The sequence below is a fragment of the Dendrobium catenatum genome, unplaced genomic scaffold (genome assembly GCF_001605985.2).
Source record: "Dendrobium catenatum unplaced genomic scaffold, ASM160598v2 fragScaff_scaffold_72, whole genome shotgun sequence".
Taxonomy (NCBI): Eukaryota; Viridiplantae; Streptophyta; class Magnoliopsida; order Asparagales; family Orchidaceae; genus Dendrobium; species Dendrobium catenatum.
This window is the reverse complement of record NW_021318534.1, coordinates 3,280,062-3,299,778: the sequence shown is the minus strand read 5'-3', so window position 1 is coordinate 3,299,778 and position 19,717 is coordinate 3,280,062. Positions and strand designations below refer to the sequence as shown.

At 36.3% G+C, this 19,717-nt stretch overlaps 1 protein-coding gene across 9 annotated transcripts in view; it reads left to right on the top strand.

The window, feature by feature from the left end:
* Positions 1-18,418, top strand: part of LOC110100333 (poly(A) polymerase I) — a 47,599-nt gene extending 29,181 nt beyond the window's left edge. Inside the window, exons 12-15 of one of the 9 annotated variants that reach the window (XR_003701175.1) lie at positions 8,534-8,861; positions 9,358-9,608; positions 9,876-9,939; positions 11,229-11,511. Coding sequence is in view for 4 of the 9 variants with exons in the window: in XM_028695985.1 (XP_028551818.1) it covers positions 8,534-8,861; positions 9,358-9,597 (568 nt within the window). In the remaining 5 variants the exon portion in view is untranslated. Of the gene's footprint in view, positions 1-8,533; positions 8,862-9,357; positions 10,202-10,436; positions 11,073-11,228; positions 11,512-18,400 lie in introns of those variants that run through there. The other 8 variants (XR_003701173.1, XR_003701171.1, XR_003701172.1 and 5 more) reach the window with 8 other exon arrangements.
* Positions 18,419-19,717: the final 1,299 nt, after the last annotated feature.

Sequence of the window (19,717 nt, the reverse complement as noted above, 5' to 3'; positions counted from 1 at the left end):
ACATCAGTCTGATCGTCCTGGCCGATCACCACATCGTCCAGGACGATATGACCAATTTTCAATCGTACAAGACGATTTTCCAGGACGATAATTAATTTGGCAAAAACCCTTGCTCTCGGGATTTTGCCATGCACTGATCGTCCCAAGACGATCCCAAATCGGCCTGGACGATCCTGGGAGGAAAAATCAAATCTGAGAAGGCAAATCAAAGGAATGAGCTCTCACATAGACCGTCGTCAAACCACCGCCCGTTCATTGACCGCCACAGAACTTCGGCCCGAAAGAATGTCGGGCAACCACCTGTTCGTTGACTATCTTTGAACCACCACCTGGCCGTCGACCGCTATCGAAGTTCGACCCGACAATCATCGGACCACCACCCAATCACCGACCATTATCAGACTTCCACTCAGTCGTCGACCTCCATCGAACCACCGGCTGCCAACCGCCGTTGGACCTCCTTTCGAGGCAAACCATTGTTGATCCTCTACAACGCATCCAAGTATAATCCTGTGAAAAGCCCGTTTTCTTTGTTTTCCTTCCAGGATCGTCCGGACGAAGTGGAGTTCGTCCGGGACGATTAGTTATAAATTTGGTGACAGAGAGATTCGTCCCATGATGAAGGTAGCTTTGTCCATACGAAATTTTCCATAGAGCAACTCATCCAGGGACGAAAGAATTGGAATTGATTTTCATCTGCACAATCCGTGTCCAAAGGAGATTGTCCCGGGACGATCAGAGAATCGTCCTGGATGATCCTGTTTGATAATTATCTGAACAGTGTCATTTTTTAAGAGAGAGGAAGCTGAGGAGAGAGAAAAATGGAGAAAGAGGAAGAAAAAGTGGATTTTGGGCGACTTTGGTTCATTTTCATCAGTCGTCGTAGTTGGGAAAGTTGATCTACTCGAGGTAAGGCACATTATGCCTTTCTCAATTTTCAGAAATGTGATTTTTGACGGATTTCTTGTTTCGATTTTGGTTTCCGTTAGCCTAAAAGTGACCCATTTTAGTATCGACGAAACTTTTATCGCGTAACTTTTGGTATGTTGTAGAGATGATGTTTTTGCACGTTTTGAGTATTTTCTGAAAAGTTTTCACCAGGTAGTTTGAATTCTGCGGAGTTTTTACCGAATAGAAAATTATCTGGATGTTGGAAAATATTGCTTCAGTACAATGAAAGTCTTAAAATGATGTTTTACACTATCTGTAGTAATTTAGTAATTTTCTAAAACTGTGATTTTGATCTGTTGAATTTATGTTGTCTGGCGTTATACTCTCCGACAATATTCTAATACGAATCTGATTTCTCTGAATCTGATGTGATTTGATGTTTGATGTGATTTAAATGATATCAGAAGGGAGTTATAAGAGGCCGGAATCCTTTGAGATTCAGTCTGTGTCAGGGAAGGGAGGCATAAGGGGGCAGAATCTGTTGAGATTCTGTTTGGGTCCGGGAATAGGAAAATGAATTATGATCTGATAATTCTGTATATCTGGTATATTTTGGTGCTGTAAGCACAAAGGGAGGCATAAGGGCCCAAAATCCATTGAGATTCTGTCTGTGTCAAGGAAGAGAGGCATAAGGGCCAGAATCCTTTGAGATTCTATCTGAGTCAGGAAAATCTGTGATGAAATATGATTTGAATGTTTTCTGAAATCTGTTCTGAACTTTGATTGAATTCTGATTTGAATAATTTTTATTTTATTGAACTTGCTTTATTTTCGTTTTTGCCTTTTTGTCATTAATGTGATCGGTGTTGTTTGTTGAATATATCTACTTATTCCTACTTATTTTTTTGCTATACAAGGTCCATTAAACTTCTCATAACTTATTAATAGCTCATATTTGCTCATTTAAATTTTCAATCAGTTTTGTTTTCCAAAGGTCATCCTTCGTATGTTAAAAAATGAATTTAAATGTCATAAGACATTTATATCTCATTAGTTATTGATTAGCTATTTGAAGTTTACAATTTTTAATGATAGGTCCCTTGAATTTGATACATGTTTTTTATTTTATTCTTGCTTTGTTATCATAGCATTAGTGGAGGTCTAAATGTTCAAATTCTCTTACATTAGGAATGCAGTGTAAAAGGAATACAATGTAAAAGGAATACTTTGGAGTTATTTGGACTAGTGCTAAGTAAATACATGTGAATATTTTTTTATTTGCTTTGAAGTAAAATGAATGTAGTGTAAAGTACAAATATGACAGCGGTCGGTTGGTGGCGGCAGCGACAGCGCCGGTGCTGACAATTGTGGTGATATTCAGTTGTAGTTGTGGGTTGGGGCGGCGGGCGGCAATGCGATGGGCAGCAGTGGGTGGATGCACTGGGCGGCGGCGGTGGGTGTTGGTAGGTGGTCGATGGGGGTAGTGGCTATGGTTGCTAACAATGGGCGGCGGTGGTCGGAGGTGGTCAGCAGGGGCGGGAGGTGATAGTCAAGCAAGTTTGCTTGCAGTGTAAACAGTTATTGCTCAAAACTAGACGAGTTTAGTTTATTTAAAAAATGAAGGAACTAATGGGTTGTTTGGTTGCCTGCATTAGGACTGTAAAGTAATCCAAACACAAGAGTTTGAAAATATTGACGTTTGGTTTGAAGTAAAACAAATGCAATATAAAATTTTGGTTCATTTGGAATACACCATCTTTATTTTTTTAGCGTATTTGGAATTCCTCCGATTCGGGCAAGTTCCAAATGCATTGAAAATTTATTCCAATTGGTGCTGTCCGCCAACCACCACTTGCCAAGCACCTACCATCGATCACTGCCTGCCACCCCTGGTCACCGCCACCTATCGACCGCCGCCCACCAACTGTCGCCGGCCATCATTTTTTTAAGAGCAGCTTTCTCCAATTTGTAGATGAAACATTTTACAGTGCATGTGTAGGACATTAGGTTGTGAAGCTTGATCTCCTGGTATTTGTCCTTTATTCAGATAATACGACATTTCTCCAGAAATTTCAGTATTTCTGAAGAGATGTTAGAATGAGACACTTTTTTTTTCTTCAACTGCTCATTCTTTGACTCTACAAAATCATTCATAGAATCATTCAACTTCGCATGCTGAGTGTTATAATTTGGATGTAAATCAACGGGCTTCCTTTTTGTACCAGGTTGCCTTTGTCTCAGCTGTCACTATCATAATTCTAAAGTTTTTAATTGGAGGACTTATTTGTACTTGATCAACAAACTCCTCAGCTCCAACACAAGATAAACGCACTTCTTCTCAACATGGTTTTTAAGTACGAGGGCCTTCTACAGTGGTTCATAGATGCTTGTAGTTGTTGTAGTTTTCCTTCATTTATTGTGATCTCCAGTGCTCGTGCATCTATGTGCACCCGAACTGTGGACTTGCTATTTCCGGTGTTTGTGGGCACCCAAACTGTTCTCTTCTTAATTATAGAACCAAAAAGAGACTTTGGAACACCATGAAGTTTGGTTCTAATTTGTTCAGACATTTCCCCCCTTTCTGCCAGGGGGTGTACTTTTTGTATATCGAGTCACTCTTATACCCGACATACTTGGAAATTTTGGTCACCGCTGTCGTAGGTGATATCTGTACTTGTGTCCACAGTGATTTGTTGTTCTTTCAATACACTGTTGTTATCCACAAGTATACATTTGCAGGGGACCGTTGTATTCAATACGACCTCCTAAAAATGTTTTGTAGAAGACCAATTGCTTCTGCACCATATCCACCCTTTCACCAATCTCGGGTGGTTGTTGTACTTGTTTGTAGGGAGGCGGATCCTCCATCATTGGTCTTCTGTATAGCCATCTCAATTAACAGGCATTTGTAAGGATTGTCGTAGGGGTCTATTATATCTGCATCATGTCCACCTTTCACCAATCTCAGGTGGTTCGTTGATTTTTCTTGTTTGTAGAGGACGGATCTTTGATTGCTCGGATGCTTTGCAACTGTATGTTGTTGCTTGCAAGCATAGTATATTGACCTTGTGGGAATTGTTGTAGGAGTTCGTGCATCCAGATCTTGTGTTGGACTTTGAGTCATTATTAACCATACACATGTTCTTGTTTGAACTCCCTTGCACTGGATTCAAGCCTTGTCCTTATATGTGTTTGAATCCAGGTCTGAGTTCCAACGTACAAGTTCAAGTCTTTGCTCAAAGTCTTGTTCATCTCATTTGATATCGTACAGTTCAAGTTCAATATCCGCCAGTTTGATTTAAATCCTTTGCACTCGAGGTCAACTCGTTTGAATTTAGCTTGATTCCTCAACTTAGTTTAAGTTTCAGTCATTTTGCATATGATTCAATCAAATTTAAACTCAACTCTAAGGTTCACAAGTTCGAGTCTGAGTTTAAGTACGAGTTCCTCTGCTCGTGTTCAATCAAGTTCGATGGTCCACAAGTCTACTGTTCATGTTCATTTGAATGCAGGCTCTTGTTCTTTTATGTCCAAAACTTGCTCACATATAGGCCAAAATTCTGTTCAAGTCCACGGTGCCTTCAGTCTGAATTTCGGCAGCCTCCCGGCGTCTCCCCCGTTTAGGGGAAAAACCAAGAGGCAACCTTCCCCTCGACGCTACGTGAGCGCTTCAGGTAGATGCCAAAAGTGACACCGCGGTCGCATATTTTATCAAAATCCCTGCCCGCTACGTGAGCGTTTAAGGGTGTGGAGCACGAGTCAGAAAAAGCAGATTTCCCCCCTCTGCACCACGTGGGCGTTCGGGGGTACTTATATGAAAATAAAGAACACATTTTTTTTATCCCCTTCGCCGCAAGCGCCGCACCGGTTTCCCACCCTAAACGCTACTTGAGCGCCTCGGGGGTTTGCCGGCTCGTTGCAAGCTTTGAAGAGGGATCCTTAAATCGTCGCGAGCATCGCACCGGTTTCCCACCCTAAACGCTACGTGAGCGCCTCGGGGGTTTGCCGGTTCGTTGCAAGCATCGATAAAAGAATCGTTATTATTATTATTATTATTATTTTAGATTAATTATAATTAAAAATAATTAATTATTAATTAATTATATTTAATTAATTAATTATAAATATAATTGATTAATAATTAAAAATAATTAGTAATTATTATAATTATATAAAAAAAAGACTTTTTTTTTATTTACAGGATTTGGCCGAGAGAAGCTCGGAAGGTAGAAAGCTACCTTCAGTGTCCGTGAGCTCCCGTCGTAGCTTCCGATCAAAATGTTGAACTTCCGGTCCAACAGAGAGGGAAAGTCGTTGGAGGAAGCGAGGTCGAACAGCCAGGAAGGAGCCGAAGAAACGCACGGAAGGGAGAAAGTTATCTTCACAGCCGAGCGAGCTCCCGAGTTGCTTCCGATCAAACAGTCGTAACTTCCGATCCTACCGGAAGGGAAAGTCGCTCGAAGGAGCGGGGTCGACCGGCCACGGGAGAACCGAGGGAGGGTGCTGGAAGGGAGAAGGTTGTCTCCACAGCGAACGAGCTCCCGTATTGCTTCCGATCAAAATGTCGTAACTTCCGTTCCGACTGGAAGGAGAGAGAGAGAGCGCAGGGGGAGAGCGGGCTTGGGAGGAGAGGAGGAATCGCGTAAGAGGCCGAAGGCCTCATTGCTTTCGGGCTTTTAACGACTCGAGCGAGTTGTGCGAGCGACGTGGGGGATGCGACGTCGGTCGTGGCTACGACGTGCGAACGACGTGCGATGGCAGAGAGGTATGGAATTTTTTTTTCTTTTTGCACGGTATAGCAGGTCAACATGCGTAGAGCCTCCTGAATTGTCCCATCTCCCTGCCTCGTTGCGAGAAATGAGAGAAAAATCTACTAGAGTAGATTTTCTGCTCAATTGAAATAAAAATGGGTGGGTCTTGGAGTACAATCTCAGCCCTAGATCTCAAAATTTGTTTTGAGAACCAAATTCAGCCCAAATTGACAAATTAGGGTTGAAATTGAGCTCGAATCGAACTCGGATTGGATCGATTTGGGTCTGATCGAGTTAATGTTACAAAATTAAACTCGAATTGATGCCGAATAGCGTCGAATTGGGCTCGACGACGCTCGACGGGGTTAAATTTAAATTGATTTGATTTTAATTAAATTAAATTGGATTTAATTTAATTAAATTGGGCTTAATTTGGGTTAATTTCGCCTCGACGACGATTGAATGGGTCGATCGAGTATGATCGAGCCTCGTCGGGTTCAATCGGGGTCGAGTCGATGCGAAAATATTCGTCAACACAACGGAGAAAATATTTCAGTCCTGAGGCGCTAGTTAATTTATCAATGCCGCAGCGCTACCAAGTCGGGTGCCGTGATGCTTGAGGTCATTTTTTGCTTACTATAAATAGTTTTGCAGTTCTTTTGTTAAATAGTTCCATAACATTCAATAAAGTTATGTAATTTTCAATGTAGTTCTTTAGTGCCATCTTAGATTAATGTTTAAGGAAGGCTAAAAAAGTGTAAGATACTTTCATTGAAGATCTTAGCCTATCTTGTTGTAAGCAATCCTACATTTAAAGGAGGAAGGAGTGTGAAGAAGTGCATTTGTACTATCCTGGTGATATTTTACCTTTATTTATCATGTATCTTTTCTTCTATACTTGAAATGAAGATTTGTTTGCTATTTATCTTATTCATGATCGTCTAATTTCTGTGTTTTGAGCTAATGATGTGAACACATTACAAGTACTAATGTAGACTCTTATGTCTTAAATAAGTAATGAATTTTTTCATTATCTCCCATTCTTAATTTAATACATACAATGATCATGTGTGCCGTTAATATCTAGCATTATATATTGCCTTGACGGAGGAATATTGGAATAAATAGAAGTATTAAAATGAAATGTTGGCATGTCTAGACATAAGATGTTTAATCTTCTAGGTTCTATTGAGATATTAGTATTGTAGGAAGGCGAAAATCCTCCCTTTTCACCCCTACAATATTGATAAAGATTTAGAGATGCATATGCTTTGATCCACATCAACATTTAAGAGTTTTATTAGAAAACAATTGTTGTTTTACAGACATTAGTCCAAAACATGTTTTATATATTTAGTGTCTTATTATCTTTTGCATTCTCTATAAGTAGCAGAAACTTAAAACCTCTGATTTTCGTTCAATAAAATAAATCTTGCATCTATAGTAGATGGTAGTAGTTTGATTACAATTAAGCATAAGACTTTCTTGTTGGATTGACACTCTCTCATCATTTTTTTATTTGATTGACAGGTATACTTGCGTATCTAATGGATAATTAATATTATAGAAAACCTACTCATATTCATCCTGTGCATCATTGTCACACAAGCCTAATTCAAGTAACCCATGTCCTTTAGCCCCAGATCAATAAGCACTCATTCAAAATTTTAGCTTGTTCATTATCTCATTTAAATACTTATTTGATTAATTTAGGCAAGCTAACTACAAGCCTGAGTTTGAATAAAAAAAATTAAACAAACCTAGAAAGAACCTATAGATGAAAGGTTAGCTCGAGTTCAAGCCAAATATGAACAACTCATAGTATAATTAAGCCAAGTCTAATATATGATGTGCTCAGCTCAACTCAGTTTGATTATATCTCTAACTAATGGTTGTCCAAGTACTTGGTTAACTTCTGCTGAGTTTCAAGCTGAGTACGAGTTCATTTGTGGAAGACTTTCATATGGCTTACTCTCTGTCAAGTTCCATGGCTAACTACCTTGGCAAGATCAATAACAAGTTCAATTGGAAGTTCTCTTGGCAAGTTTTTTTGAGTAGGTTAGTAGCTTTATACAATTTGAAAGATTGGCGAGTTTATTTTGAGTGCCTTAGTAGCTTTATACAACTTGAAAGATTCAATTGTCGAGTAGACCCACTTTTTTGGAAGCTTTAGTTAAAAGGCGAGATAACCTAGGTGATTTGGTTCAAGTGTTTGACAACTGACTTTATGTGATTCATGATGGCGATCTGAATTGATTAAATAGAGTTGGGTGGTTTGTTTCAAATTTTTTATATGATAAAGATGTGTTGACTGACCAAGGTCACTTTGGGTGTACAAATTCAATTAAGGACATTTGAATTTCAAAAGATCTTGGTATTCTAAATGTCAGCTTTATTGAATCATTTATCTTTTTATGAAGAGTTGTTATTTTGCATATATAATAATGCCAATTATTGACATTGGCTTTGTCTAGTATAAAAAATTAAACTGTGGTATTACATAACTTCCTAGCCAAATACATTAGGTTGGTTAGTCATTCTAATGAACGTACTTAAGAGATACTTAGACATTGAAGTAAGTTCTTGGTGTTACTTGCATCCATTTCTGAAACAATATATTTCTAATACTGTTTAACTTGGCAATTATGTAATGACTCATTACAATTTTTACAGTTTTTTTTTTTTTTACCTTGGTAGAGAAATGTGATCTGCTTTATTTGTTTTAGCTGTAAGGTCGTTTCATTTGGAAAACTCTTGGGGCTTTCTTTGAATGATAACCAATACAATGAAGATAAGGGGATTTTAAATATTTATTGTAGAAATAATTACTCTTTTTTCATCTCAGTGGTTTGTATACTCATCCTGATCATCCTGTTATTTCACCCCTATAGTTTTTGTAACAGGGTTGCAATATTGGCATTTCACGAAGCACTGGCATGTGTACCTCGGGATCCATTGGTAGTGGCTACTTTCAGCTTGGCTGTTCATAATGGTGGAGATATGCTTGAAGCTGTTAATATTTCCAGGAGGATCACCAGTGAGCACAATCAAAACTATTCAGAAATATTGGAACCCCGGATGTGGGATGAGGATAAAGGTTTGATAAATGAGGTTTTAGACCTGGCTTCATCAGTGATTACTGCATTAGAATGTATGACTGATGAATATTTTGTTTCACAAAAAATGGCACAATATCCTCAGGCTCCAATGTCTAATCTGGTGAGTAGCTGTTCCTAACATTTAGGGCGTGTTTGGATACTGGGAATGAGAGTGATATGAAAATAAAAAAAAAATAAAAAAAGGAAAATAAAATATGAACAGTGTTTTTTACCTGAAATCTAGATCCAAAAATGTTTAATTACACTGACAATAACACTAAGGCTTTGTTTGGGACGGCTTTTTTATTGCTTTCTAAAATGGAGTTTTAGTACAATTTTTTTTTTAATTATTAAAACTCCGTTTTAGAAAGCAATAAAAAAGCCGTCCCAAACGAAGCCTAAGTTAAAATTTTGAAGTAAAAGGCATGCTTGTTTTCTTCTATGGATGCAGTGGGATATTTGGATTCAAATTTCTGACAAAGACATTCTTATTATAGAGTTGATACGCATGGTTTTCTTTGTCCAATTCTACATTGCGAACTTATTCAATATCTTCTCTTTCAAAGTCTTAATGAGTTGGTTACTTCTATATTCTAAATTTTTTTATCAAATTGTAGGTATTCATTCCCCTGCAACTTTATTTGAGGGTTTGCCGGATTTTTGAATGCGTTAAAAGCAGAGATTCAGAGGGAGGCTTTGTTCCAAAACAAGGAAGTAAAATTAATTATCAGAGTCTGGCCCATGGTGGTTTGGCTGAGCTTCGTCATGTCTTTGCCCGGGTTGTTTTTGACACTGTTTACCCTCCAAACATTGAGGAACAAGACATGAGAAGCTCTTCTTGCACTGGTAGCTCATAAACAAAACAAAGGTGAGCATAAAACATCTCTACATTTTAATGGAGAACAGATATTGAGTTGTCCAAACCTCTTATTATCCCTGCCAGTTGGATTGATCCATTTTGGAATCTATTTCATCTTCAAGAAATTGTTCTTTAGGGATCTTCAAGAAGTTATTCTTTAGGGACCCGTGGGTCTCTATAACGCTGCTACTGAGGTGTCGGGTCTGAAATTAGCTGGTTCTTCTGATTTAATCAAACACTTTACTAATCTTCGTTGTATTGTTCGGAATTGGATAGAGGGAAGATTGATTGAAGTGTTGCTGAAGCAGATCTTCTCTGGATGGCATTTGACTTCTTTGAGGTAGGAACTTCTAAAAGCCGGGATTGATTTATCATATTTTTTCATTCATTCAGAATTTTGTGCATTTTCGTGCATGTTCAAGCTGAAAACACTGTACTTCACCAATCATGGACTGGCATACTTCATTGGAAAATAAAATTTTGAGAATCATTTTTTAAACGTTTGTTTATTCAACAGAGATTGTTAGCTGCATATCTAATACTCAAGTGTAAATAATTAGATGTTAAGTTGTAATAATAGAATTATTTTTCTTGAGGGATTATCTCATGGCTCTTCTTATGATGTGGTTCTCTTATTTAGGATTGTAGCAGGGTCAGTAAAGTAGGATGTAATTGAGTTAAGCTTGGTTGAGTACCACTAGAATTGTAACTGAGTTGAGTTGGTTTGTAAGCTGGCTTAAGTTCTGCTTGATCAATTTTTGTCTCAATTTCATCAAATTGAAGCACATGGTTATTCAAACCTTTCAAATAAAGCATGCTGCATGCCTTTCTTTTCAGTTCCGTAAGATGTAAGCATCTATTTGCTTGGATTATTCTCTTAGACTAAGTGTTTCAAAAGTAGAAAATTGTGGTTCTTGGAAACTTATAGCACTTCACATAGTTGATGCATGACCTATATCATCACAAATCGACGGAGGCATTAATGAGATTGGTTATGTGTGAGGAGAAGAGGAGTTTGTGAACAAACCACACTAGGGAAGGCAATCATGGGACCCATGACATGTCATGGAGCTCAATGGGGAATACAATCACGGGACCCATGACATGTGATGGAGCTCAATGGGGAAGGCAATACCGAGATCAAGTGTATGTGAGGAGAAGAACTGTTTGTGGACTAATTATGCAAGGTAAGACATTACACGATCGAACGTGCAATAGAGCTTGCTAGGGGAGGCATCACAGAACAATGATGTGTGAAAGAGTGGATTAACTCAAGGGACCTTGGTTGGAACTACGATCTAATGGAAGGATCAAACTAAGGTTCAAACCAAGTTCAAATAACGGTTCAACTTGAAACTAATTTGGTTTGCGACGAACTTGTATAAGCAATTTACAAATACAAGAGGATAGTTTTGTTTGAATGAAAGGTTTAACAATATTTTTTGAAAGAAAATAAATAGTGGGTATATTTGTTCAATTATGTGTATTTTGAGGTATATGAAGTTGAATTTCTTGCTTACCTTTTTTTTAATTCTTGTTTGCTTTCCTTTTTTTTTTCTTTTTCCCAATATATTTCAGCCTTCATTTGTATAGAGTTCTTTCGATTGTATCATCATTCATCTTTTGTAGTTATCGGGTATGACATGAACGGGACCGACATGGATATACAATGATCGGATAAACTGCGTTTGATGAGAAGAAAAGCTTGGATATCATCGCAAGGCATTAAAATAATTGCATAAGAAAACTTCCCATCTGTAAGAACAACTATAAGTCGATGATGCTTATAAAAATAATTTTATTTAATTCTCAATTTGCTATTTGTTACAACATTACATTTCTATGTTTAGAATCATTTTATCATTCTGTAAAACCACAAAAGATATATAGTAATCAAACATATTATATACTATTTTGATTATTGCATTTGCAGACTATCTTTATTCACGAATTTAAGCTTTAAATGATGTGATATTTTGAGGCTAATTAAAAAAACTTTGCATACAAACGTCAGCACATAAAGCAACATTTAAAAATTTCCAAACAAATTAAGAGATACTTTAAAGATAAAATTTATTCCAAAATATACTAAATAGCAATCTCCCAATATAAAATTAGTACTACAAATAGATGGTAGGGAAACACTAATTAAAGACTATTCCAATGGATAGTTAATAGAAGAAAATGCAATGAAAATTATATATTTCCAATTGACTTCTCTGCTAAAATCAATACCCTACAAAAATTCAGGCCAGGAAATATACCAGTAACATAAACAGAGAAATTAACCAAAGATTAGAAATAAAGAACAAATTACGAATGTATAAACTATGTTCTTACAGTCCACCAAAAAGTTTATTCTGGCAACCTTCTTCCTGAAGTGAGTATATCAATCAAAATAATAATAATAATAATAACACTTTTATAATTATTGCATGTTGGCCATTAAAAGAGAAGCTTACTTTTTTAAGTTTAGTGTTGCAACGATGATGATGCTTAGGTGGATGAGTGGCTTTACACTTAGAAATTGAATGCGAAACCACTATATATGTGAAAATGTTGGAGTTGCTCCTATATCAGATAAGATTAGAGAGAGTCACTTTAGATGATTTCGTCACATAAAGTGTTCATCTTCTGATGACTTGCTTAGGAGAGTAGATGTATTCAATGTTTAAAATTGTGTATTCGGGTATTGAGACGTTTTTCATTCGTGAGGCAAGGCGTAAGCCTCAAGGCGTTTTGAGGCGTAAGCCTTAAAAGCAAAAAATTGTGTAAATATAAAATGATAAATTTTTTATATACTAATGAGTGAATAATATAAAACATAAAAAAACATAAGATATGAAGTGAAATCAAAATATCCCAATAATAAGACAACATGAAATATAGTTCAACTCAAAATTCTATCTTTTCCAAATCCCAGTATTCTTTTCATTAACATATAATTCCAATTTCCAAAAATAAATAGCAATGACATATCACATAAGTACTCATAAGTCATCAGCACTGTCATCACTAAGGGGTTATTCATTTGAATCATCATTATGATGAACTGCTCTCTCCCCTTCCTCCTCTCCTATAGAGTCCAATGTCGGGTATTTACTTCAAGATTTATGTAAGTTTTAATATATATAGCGTGAGGTGTAAGCCTCATGCCAGTGAGGTGAGGCGGGCCTCAACCAAGTTGAGGTGCAAGCCTCATAAAAAAAACTCGAGGCGTAAGCATCGAGACATTTTTTACTGGAATTGTGCAAAGGCGGGCCTCATATTGCGCAATTTTAAACCATGGATGTATTAGATATGGCCTATGTTAAGAAAGTAGAGATAGACCTAAAAAATTTTAAATATAAATAATTAGAAATGACCTTTATTTATTAGTTTAAATGAGTATTTGACTTTTAATATGATATAATGGAGAAAAATTCATGTAGTTGACCTCATTTAGTGAGATAAAGACTTAATATTATTGTTGTTACTATTGTTTTATAATTATTGCACATTTCCTTCCATGACAAATCCTAGTTTAGGAATCTAGTAGTAGTGAAAATGTGTCTCAGCTCTCGTGACTCCAAATTAGGGGTTGAAAGTTTAATCTGACTCCTAATTATCTGTAAGAGTGGAGAAAAAGAAGTGGTAAATCTCCAAACTATTGATGTAAGAAATGAATGATTAATCAAACAGAAGAGTGCACAGATGAAGCAGCCTTAAAGGAGGTTAGTGCCCTAGAGCGGAATATAGTTGCTGTTGATCCTGCCAATATTGTTGAAATGGTTGCTGAAGAGGTTGCTGAGGAGTGAACTTGGGGGAAGATCGTTGAGCAGCTACTGACTTCCTTCTAGTGTACCTTGTACACAAACCTCACCGTGAATTTCATTGGATGACATTATAGGAAGGTTGGTGGCATTGAAGTCGATAGTTAAGACCATACTTCTTAACGGCGAATGGCGCACCATGGCGCAAAGGTCCCTTTAGAGCCATGGCGCATAGCGCACGGCGCGGCGCGCGCTATTTTGAACATGGCACAAGGTATATAAAAATTATAAAATAATAAGCATAGATATGAAATATTATTAAAAATGAAGTTGTTGCTAGATATCAATTTGAGAGGAGCTGTGGCTTTATTGAATGAATAGATGTTGGCTATGTGAAGTCGTATGTACTTGGTGGAAGCTGTGTGGTATTTAATGCTTAGTCAGACGAAGCAGGAGGGATTTCACCAGGGAGCTCAAAAACATTATTGATTACATTGACAAGATAAGCAGATTAGCACGGAGTATGATGAAAGATCCTATGTTGGAGTGTGTCTGGTATGGTCACTGTATAGGTTAATTTTGTTTTCATTTTCCAGTCTCTATATATGTCTAAGTGTTCGGGCGCGATTGCCCTTTTTCATGAATAAAATCATTGGCTTCTTGAAGTGACTTGCAAAAAGAAAAAAAAGGATATTTGTATTTTTTAAAATTTCGTTAAATAGGATGAGGCAGCAGGTTTGCCATGGATTGATTTTGAGAATTACTAATGCAGTAATTGGGAGTGAGAGTGATTTAGCTCTTTAGATATTGTTATGATGAGAGGGAATGGTGAGATTTTTCACATTGAATTTGATTTGAGATGTTTTGATCTATGTGTGCCAGGTTCAGGCTATAAATATAAGAGATAGGGTCATGAGAATGGGATCTTTATTTTTATCTTTTACGTTTCTTTTGTTCTTAAACATTTCTATTGATATGTTTGTCTTGTATAAGTGTGTTAGCAGGTTCCTTCACGAGAAGGCTATTCATAAAACTCTTCTTACTAAAGAGTATGTCATCCAAGCTTTCTGCTTTTCTCATACTGACTACATTGTGAGGTTGGTGAAGGATGATGTATTAACTCCACACTGGATGGAGAATTGGTCATTCTCATAGATCACTTGGTGTTGGGGGCTATGATTTCCTTTGTGCGTTGAGATAGAGGAAATCTTGAATTACTAGAGTAGTTCTTACTCAACTATTGATAAACTCTATGGTGGTGATCATGTAGTTTGCATCTTTCTTATGGGAACACAATTTGTTGGGGTCACTGAGCTTGTTCATGCATGTGTTCATGGTGAAAGAGTCTTAAGAGTGCTTCATCCAAATCTCGCATGCATTCGGCAAGATAGCAGGCTTGGAAAATAAGATGCGAGATTGGAAGTAAAAACTCATTATTTTGAGTGTACTCGACTGGAAGGTGCTGACTACCCCGGTTGAGCTGAGGAAGAAGAAGTTGGTTCTTCAAAAATTATTTTATGAAGTGGAGGTAATACTTGAATGTGTGAAGAATGAAACATTGTTTGTTCAACACCGTGTTACCTACTAGAATGTTTATAAAACTTTCTATGATAAGTGACTCGCTCGTTTTGATGAGATGGAGTCTTTGTCTAATTTTAATTTTGTATATATCCTTTTAAGGAAGATTGCGAGTTGATTTTTTTCCTATGGATCTGGCTTCTATGAGCAAAACTATATTAGCAGTGATGAGGTTAAAGGAAAAGCCTTCTTCGGTCAGTCCTAAAGTGCATCGAGAGGTCCGCTCGAAGAAGTGGAAGGATGCCGACGTAGGGATGAGTTTGATAATGGCAATGGAGAAGAGACCACGGGCGCCTGAGGGGTAGAGATTTCCTCTCCTGCCTGTGAGGGTAAAATGTATTATGAAACCTTCTAGCGGAGAGGAAGAGTTTGCTAAGCTAACAGGCAGAGGTGAGGAGATTTTTGCTCAGAGTAAAGGGAAAGACCCTGCCAAGTGCCCTGAATACTTGGCTGGGTCAAGGAGCTACACACCATCAGATGATGATGTCATCTTACGCTCTAGTGAGGAGTGTTATGGGAGTGCTGACAAAGAAAGGTCTTGATCTGGTATTTAGTTGGTGCTTCTTTAATGGCAAGCTTCTTTATAATATTGAGCTGTAGATGCTCATATTAGAATTTAGCCGACATGGTTTTGCCTACTTAGTCATGAAATTGCTGCCCGATTCTTAGTAGAAGGTTTTTCTTTTAGGAAGGCATCATCTTAGGTCGATTTCTATAGCTGAACGCTGGATGATATAAGGAAGCTCTTCTACGAGAGGAAGGTTTATTTAGAGATGACGTAAGCTAAATTTTATTGGGGAGGAGATTACCTGAACAAAAAGGATCATCATCAGTTTGAACTGGACTCGACAAAGGATGTAGCGACGTCGATTCTAGAGGCCAAATATTAGGCCAAGACGATTTTTGCTGATTTTGTTGAAGTCATGAAGGCCAATGAATGATAGGCTGAGGCGACTGTTGTGGAGTTGTCTAGGAAATTTGATGAGGTCCTCCATGTTATTCATGGCGACAACTTTGAAATTTACTCCGGTTATGGGGTCACTAATTGTGTTTGAAGATTGGTAGCCAGAGGCTAGCTCCATCCCAAATTCTTAAAGTTTATTGGATGGTTGTGAAATCAATTGAACTACAGAATGACACACAAAGAGAGGGTGAATTAGTGTTTTTATTTTTATTTTTTCAAAACTTTTAAATTGAATAACCAATCTCAGTTTTAAAGTGGAAGCAAAAATTAAAACTCTAAACAAGCATAAAATATTTTTGTTTTTTTTTTATTTTATAAAAATAAATAAAGCCTTTTGTTCTTTTGACTTTTTTTATTTTTTTTCCAAAAATAAGATTCAATTGAAACTAACCAATATAATTTGTGCATCACAAAAGCTAAACCAAATTGCAAAAAATAATAGTATAGGAAAGTAGGGGAAAAAAAATAAAATGAATTTTTGAAGGAGAAAATGCAAACTAGATTTTTATAGTGGTTTGGTTAACATGGCATATGTCCACTCCTTCAAGTCCTTTTAAGGTATTGCACTAAACATTTAGTGACTCTCCTTCGGTCTCCACGGTTAGGTGGAGGATCCCTTACAAAATCACTTCCACTTCCTCAGTACGACTGAGAACTAAAATCACTTTTACCATTATGGTGAGGCGGAGTAGCCCAAATCACTTTCACCCTCCTTGTGAGATCGAGTAGCATAAATCTCTTTCACCCACTTTGTGAGGTGGAGTAGCCAAAACTACTTTCATGCTCCTAGTGAGGCAAAGTAGCTCAAATCACTTTCACTCTCCCGGTGAGGTAGAGTAGCCTGAATTACTTTCACCCTCCCGATGCGGTAGAGTAGCTGGTGACCCTTAAACACCAAATGGGTCTTCCCAGAGCTTCCCTTAAGATGAACCTTGACATATGGAGGAACTCAGATGCAAGTTGGTCAAAACAACCCTGTGAAACTCCCTCTCATACTCCCTTAAACCCACAAGAATCTTCTCCCTTTCTATAACTTCACCATTTCTCTCCCTTACTCAACGCCTTCTCTTGAAAATCTCACTTACAAAAGACTCAAGACTCAACCCTTAGACTGCCAAAGGCATCTATTATGTATATTAAGAAAGCTTAAATAGTGGGCTTTCTAAATACCATACTAATTCAATTCTACCATCTCTTTTCGTATATTACGTTGTATGGATCATATCATACGACTAGTTCAATTTTGCCCTATTAGTATTGTATGATGAATAGTTGTCCAATATAATCAATAAAAATTCTTCATGTATCATATCATACAAATAAATGAGTGTATAATATGATTAGTTTAATCAAATGATAGTTCATACAAGATAAACCCTGGGATGACCAAATATCATCTTTATCGATCATCTTATACAATCAAGTTTATATAGCATGAATAATTTAATCGAATCATATTTAGTATATGATGAATCATAGGATGACCAAATATTATCTTTATTGATTGTCCCATACGATCCTGATCATATCGTACGATCTTAAATCTTAATTAATCCATATTCGATTGATTAATCATAGGGATTATATTAGGAAAGATTTTAAATCATCATATAATACGATTTAGTTCATATAGTATAAATAGTCTAAATTTTTAAATTTTAAAATATTGCCTAATTTAATTGGTGTCGGGGATTCCTGAATATAACTAATCGCATTGTACAATTTTTTTTTGTTTAATACAATTAGTTCATTTTAATTTCAAGTTTTATTTTACTTAATCAAACATTTTTAATTAATTTTTATATCATACAGATCATACAGTACAATACAGATCGTCCAGCACAATCTTCAAAAAAATTAAAATATTTAATTTCACTCTCCTTATTTGTGTCCATAATTGTTAAGCTAATATACACCTTTTTACATACATTGACACAAGAAAAATAAAATTACAAACTATTTTAAACAAATCTATCATATGCAACTTATTCTTGAGCTCTAATTTTCTAACGATGGTTGGTGTATGCTGAACTTGAAATGTTAGTAGTACATAGAGAAAACAAATGCAGTATATAGAGCTTGTGAAACTTAATAAACAACCAATAGTATTTGTTATTATCAATAGGGACAGACTCCTGGATTACAACATATTCATGGCTTTTTCCTGTTACCTCAGAGAATTTTTTGATAGCGATAGTGAAAAAGATAGTGAAGGCGTGAGTACTATTAATAAATAAGTCACATCAACCTTTAATTTATAACTCTTCTACACTTTTGATTGAATGGACATAAAGAGCTTCTTTTATTTCTTGGTTGTTTTTCATACATTCTCATACATGAGTGGTGATGCTAGTTAATTTTAGTATATTAATCTTAAGCTTTTGTGAAGAATTTAGACTTTGAACTTTCTATTTTGTTTTTAATGCAATTTGACCCTATTGACTCAATGGTGAGGGTTTTATAACTTGTGTGCAAAAACACCTATGATGGAACATGCCTCATACTAGAATCTTGGTCTTCACGAGGGTAACCATCAAGACTTGCTGGCTGAGGGGACTCATGCTTTGTCCTTATTACGGAGCTTTTAATGTTAAAGGGAGAGGGATCCACCTCAGAGTTGTTTGATGCCATCGTCTATTATCTGAAACTTTGCTAACTGGAAGGGAAATTACACACTACTTTTTGTGGAGCTTGTTTAAAAGAGGGAGGGGCATCCTCTATAATGGCTAATGATATAGTGCCTATAGTCACCTATGTGCAAAGGCACTTAAGACTTGTCTTTTTTTAGGGACTTACACACTACTCATTATGAAACTTATTGCAATGGGGGAGAGTCAGCCAACTATGGTTTATTTATTTCTCTTTTGATGGTGTAACCCTTATTTCTCTAGAGTGATGTCTATCCTTTTTGTACAGAACAATAAATATTTTGGGAGGTAAATTAAGCTATATCATGGTTATATGAGGTGCATTTATTCTAATTTATCTTTTTGATGTCCTTTCTTTTTAATGAGTTATTTCTTCCATTTACGGATTTCGACATGATGCTTCATGGTTATTTTTCTGTAAATAAGGTGAGTGGCCGCCTTTGGAATGTGAATAGACTTGCTTGTTGGTAGCATCCATTAGGATGGAAGTAATTCATGAGCTTGCTTATGAAAGGCGAGCATACCTTTCGATGAATGGTGTGGCAATGAGCTTTCATCAATTTTGGGATGCTTCTTCTTATTGCTCCTTCAAGGAATTCAACATCAGTTGAAGCAGGCTGGTCTGAGATGAAACCCTAGTTGATTTTTTTTGCTAAGAAGGTTAATGGGTCGATTTTCTTACTCGGGTAAGTCAGGGAAGGTCATTATTTTGCCTTGAGTTGCCTGATGGACCAGTGTATTTATTTGTAGGTTGGAGAGCTACATGCAAGTGATGATTACAAGCTGATTAGAGTTATTTTGGTTCAAAAATTAAAAGTAGCCTAATCATCTCAATTTAATAATTCAATTAATTAAGTTGCTTTTGTAAATGTCATAATCAAATAAATAAAATTCTAAAAATATAAACTAAATTGCATTACATTCTAAATGTATAAGAAAACTCTAAAAATTTTTAAAAAAGTAAAAAAGTCAAACTTTGATCAAACAACTTAATAAAAGAATAAAAGATATTTAACAAATACAAAAATAAAAACAACAAATAAATAAGTAAAAAAAAAAAAATCAGTAAACAAAAATAAAATGATTGAATAAAAATAAATAAATAAATAAACATAAAGCAATTAATCAAATTCAAACAAAATAAATAGAAGAAATTAATTAAATAAAGTAAAATTA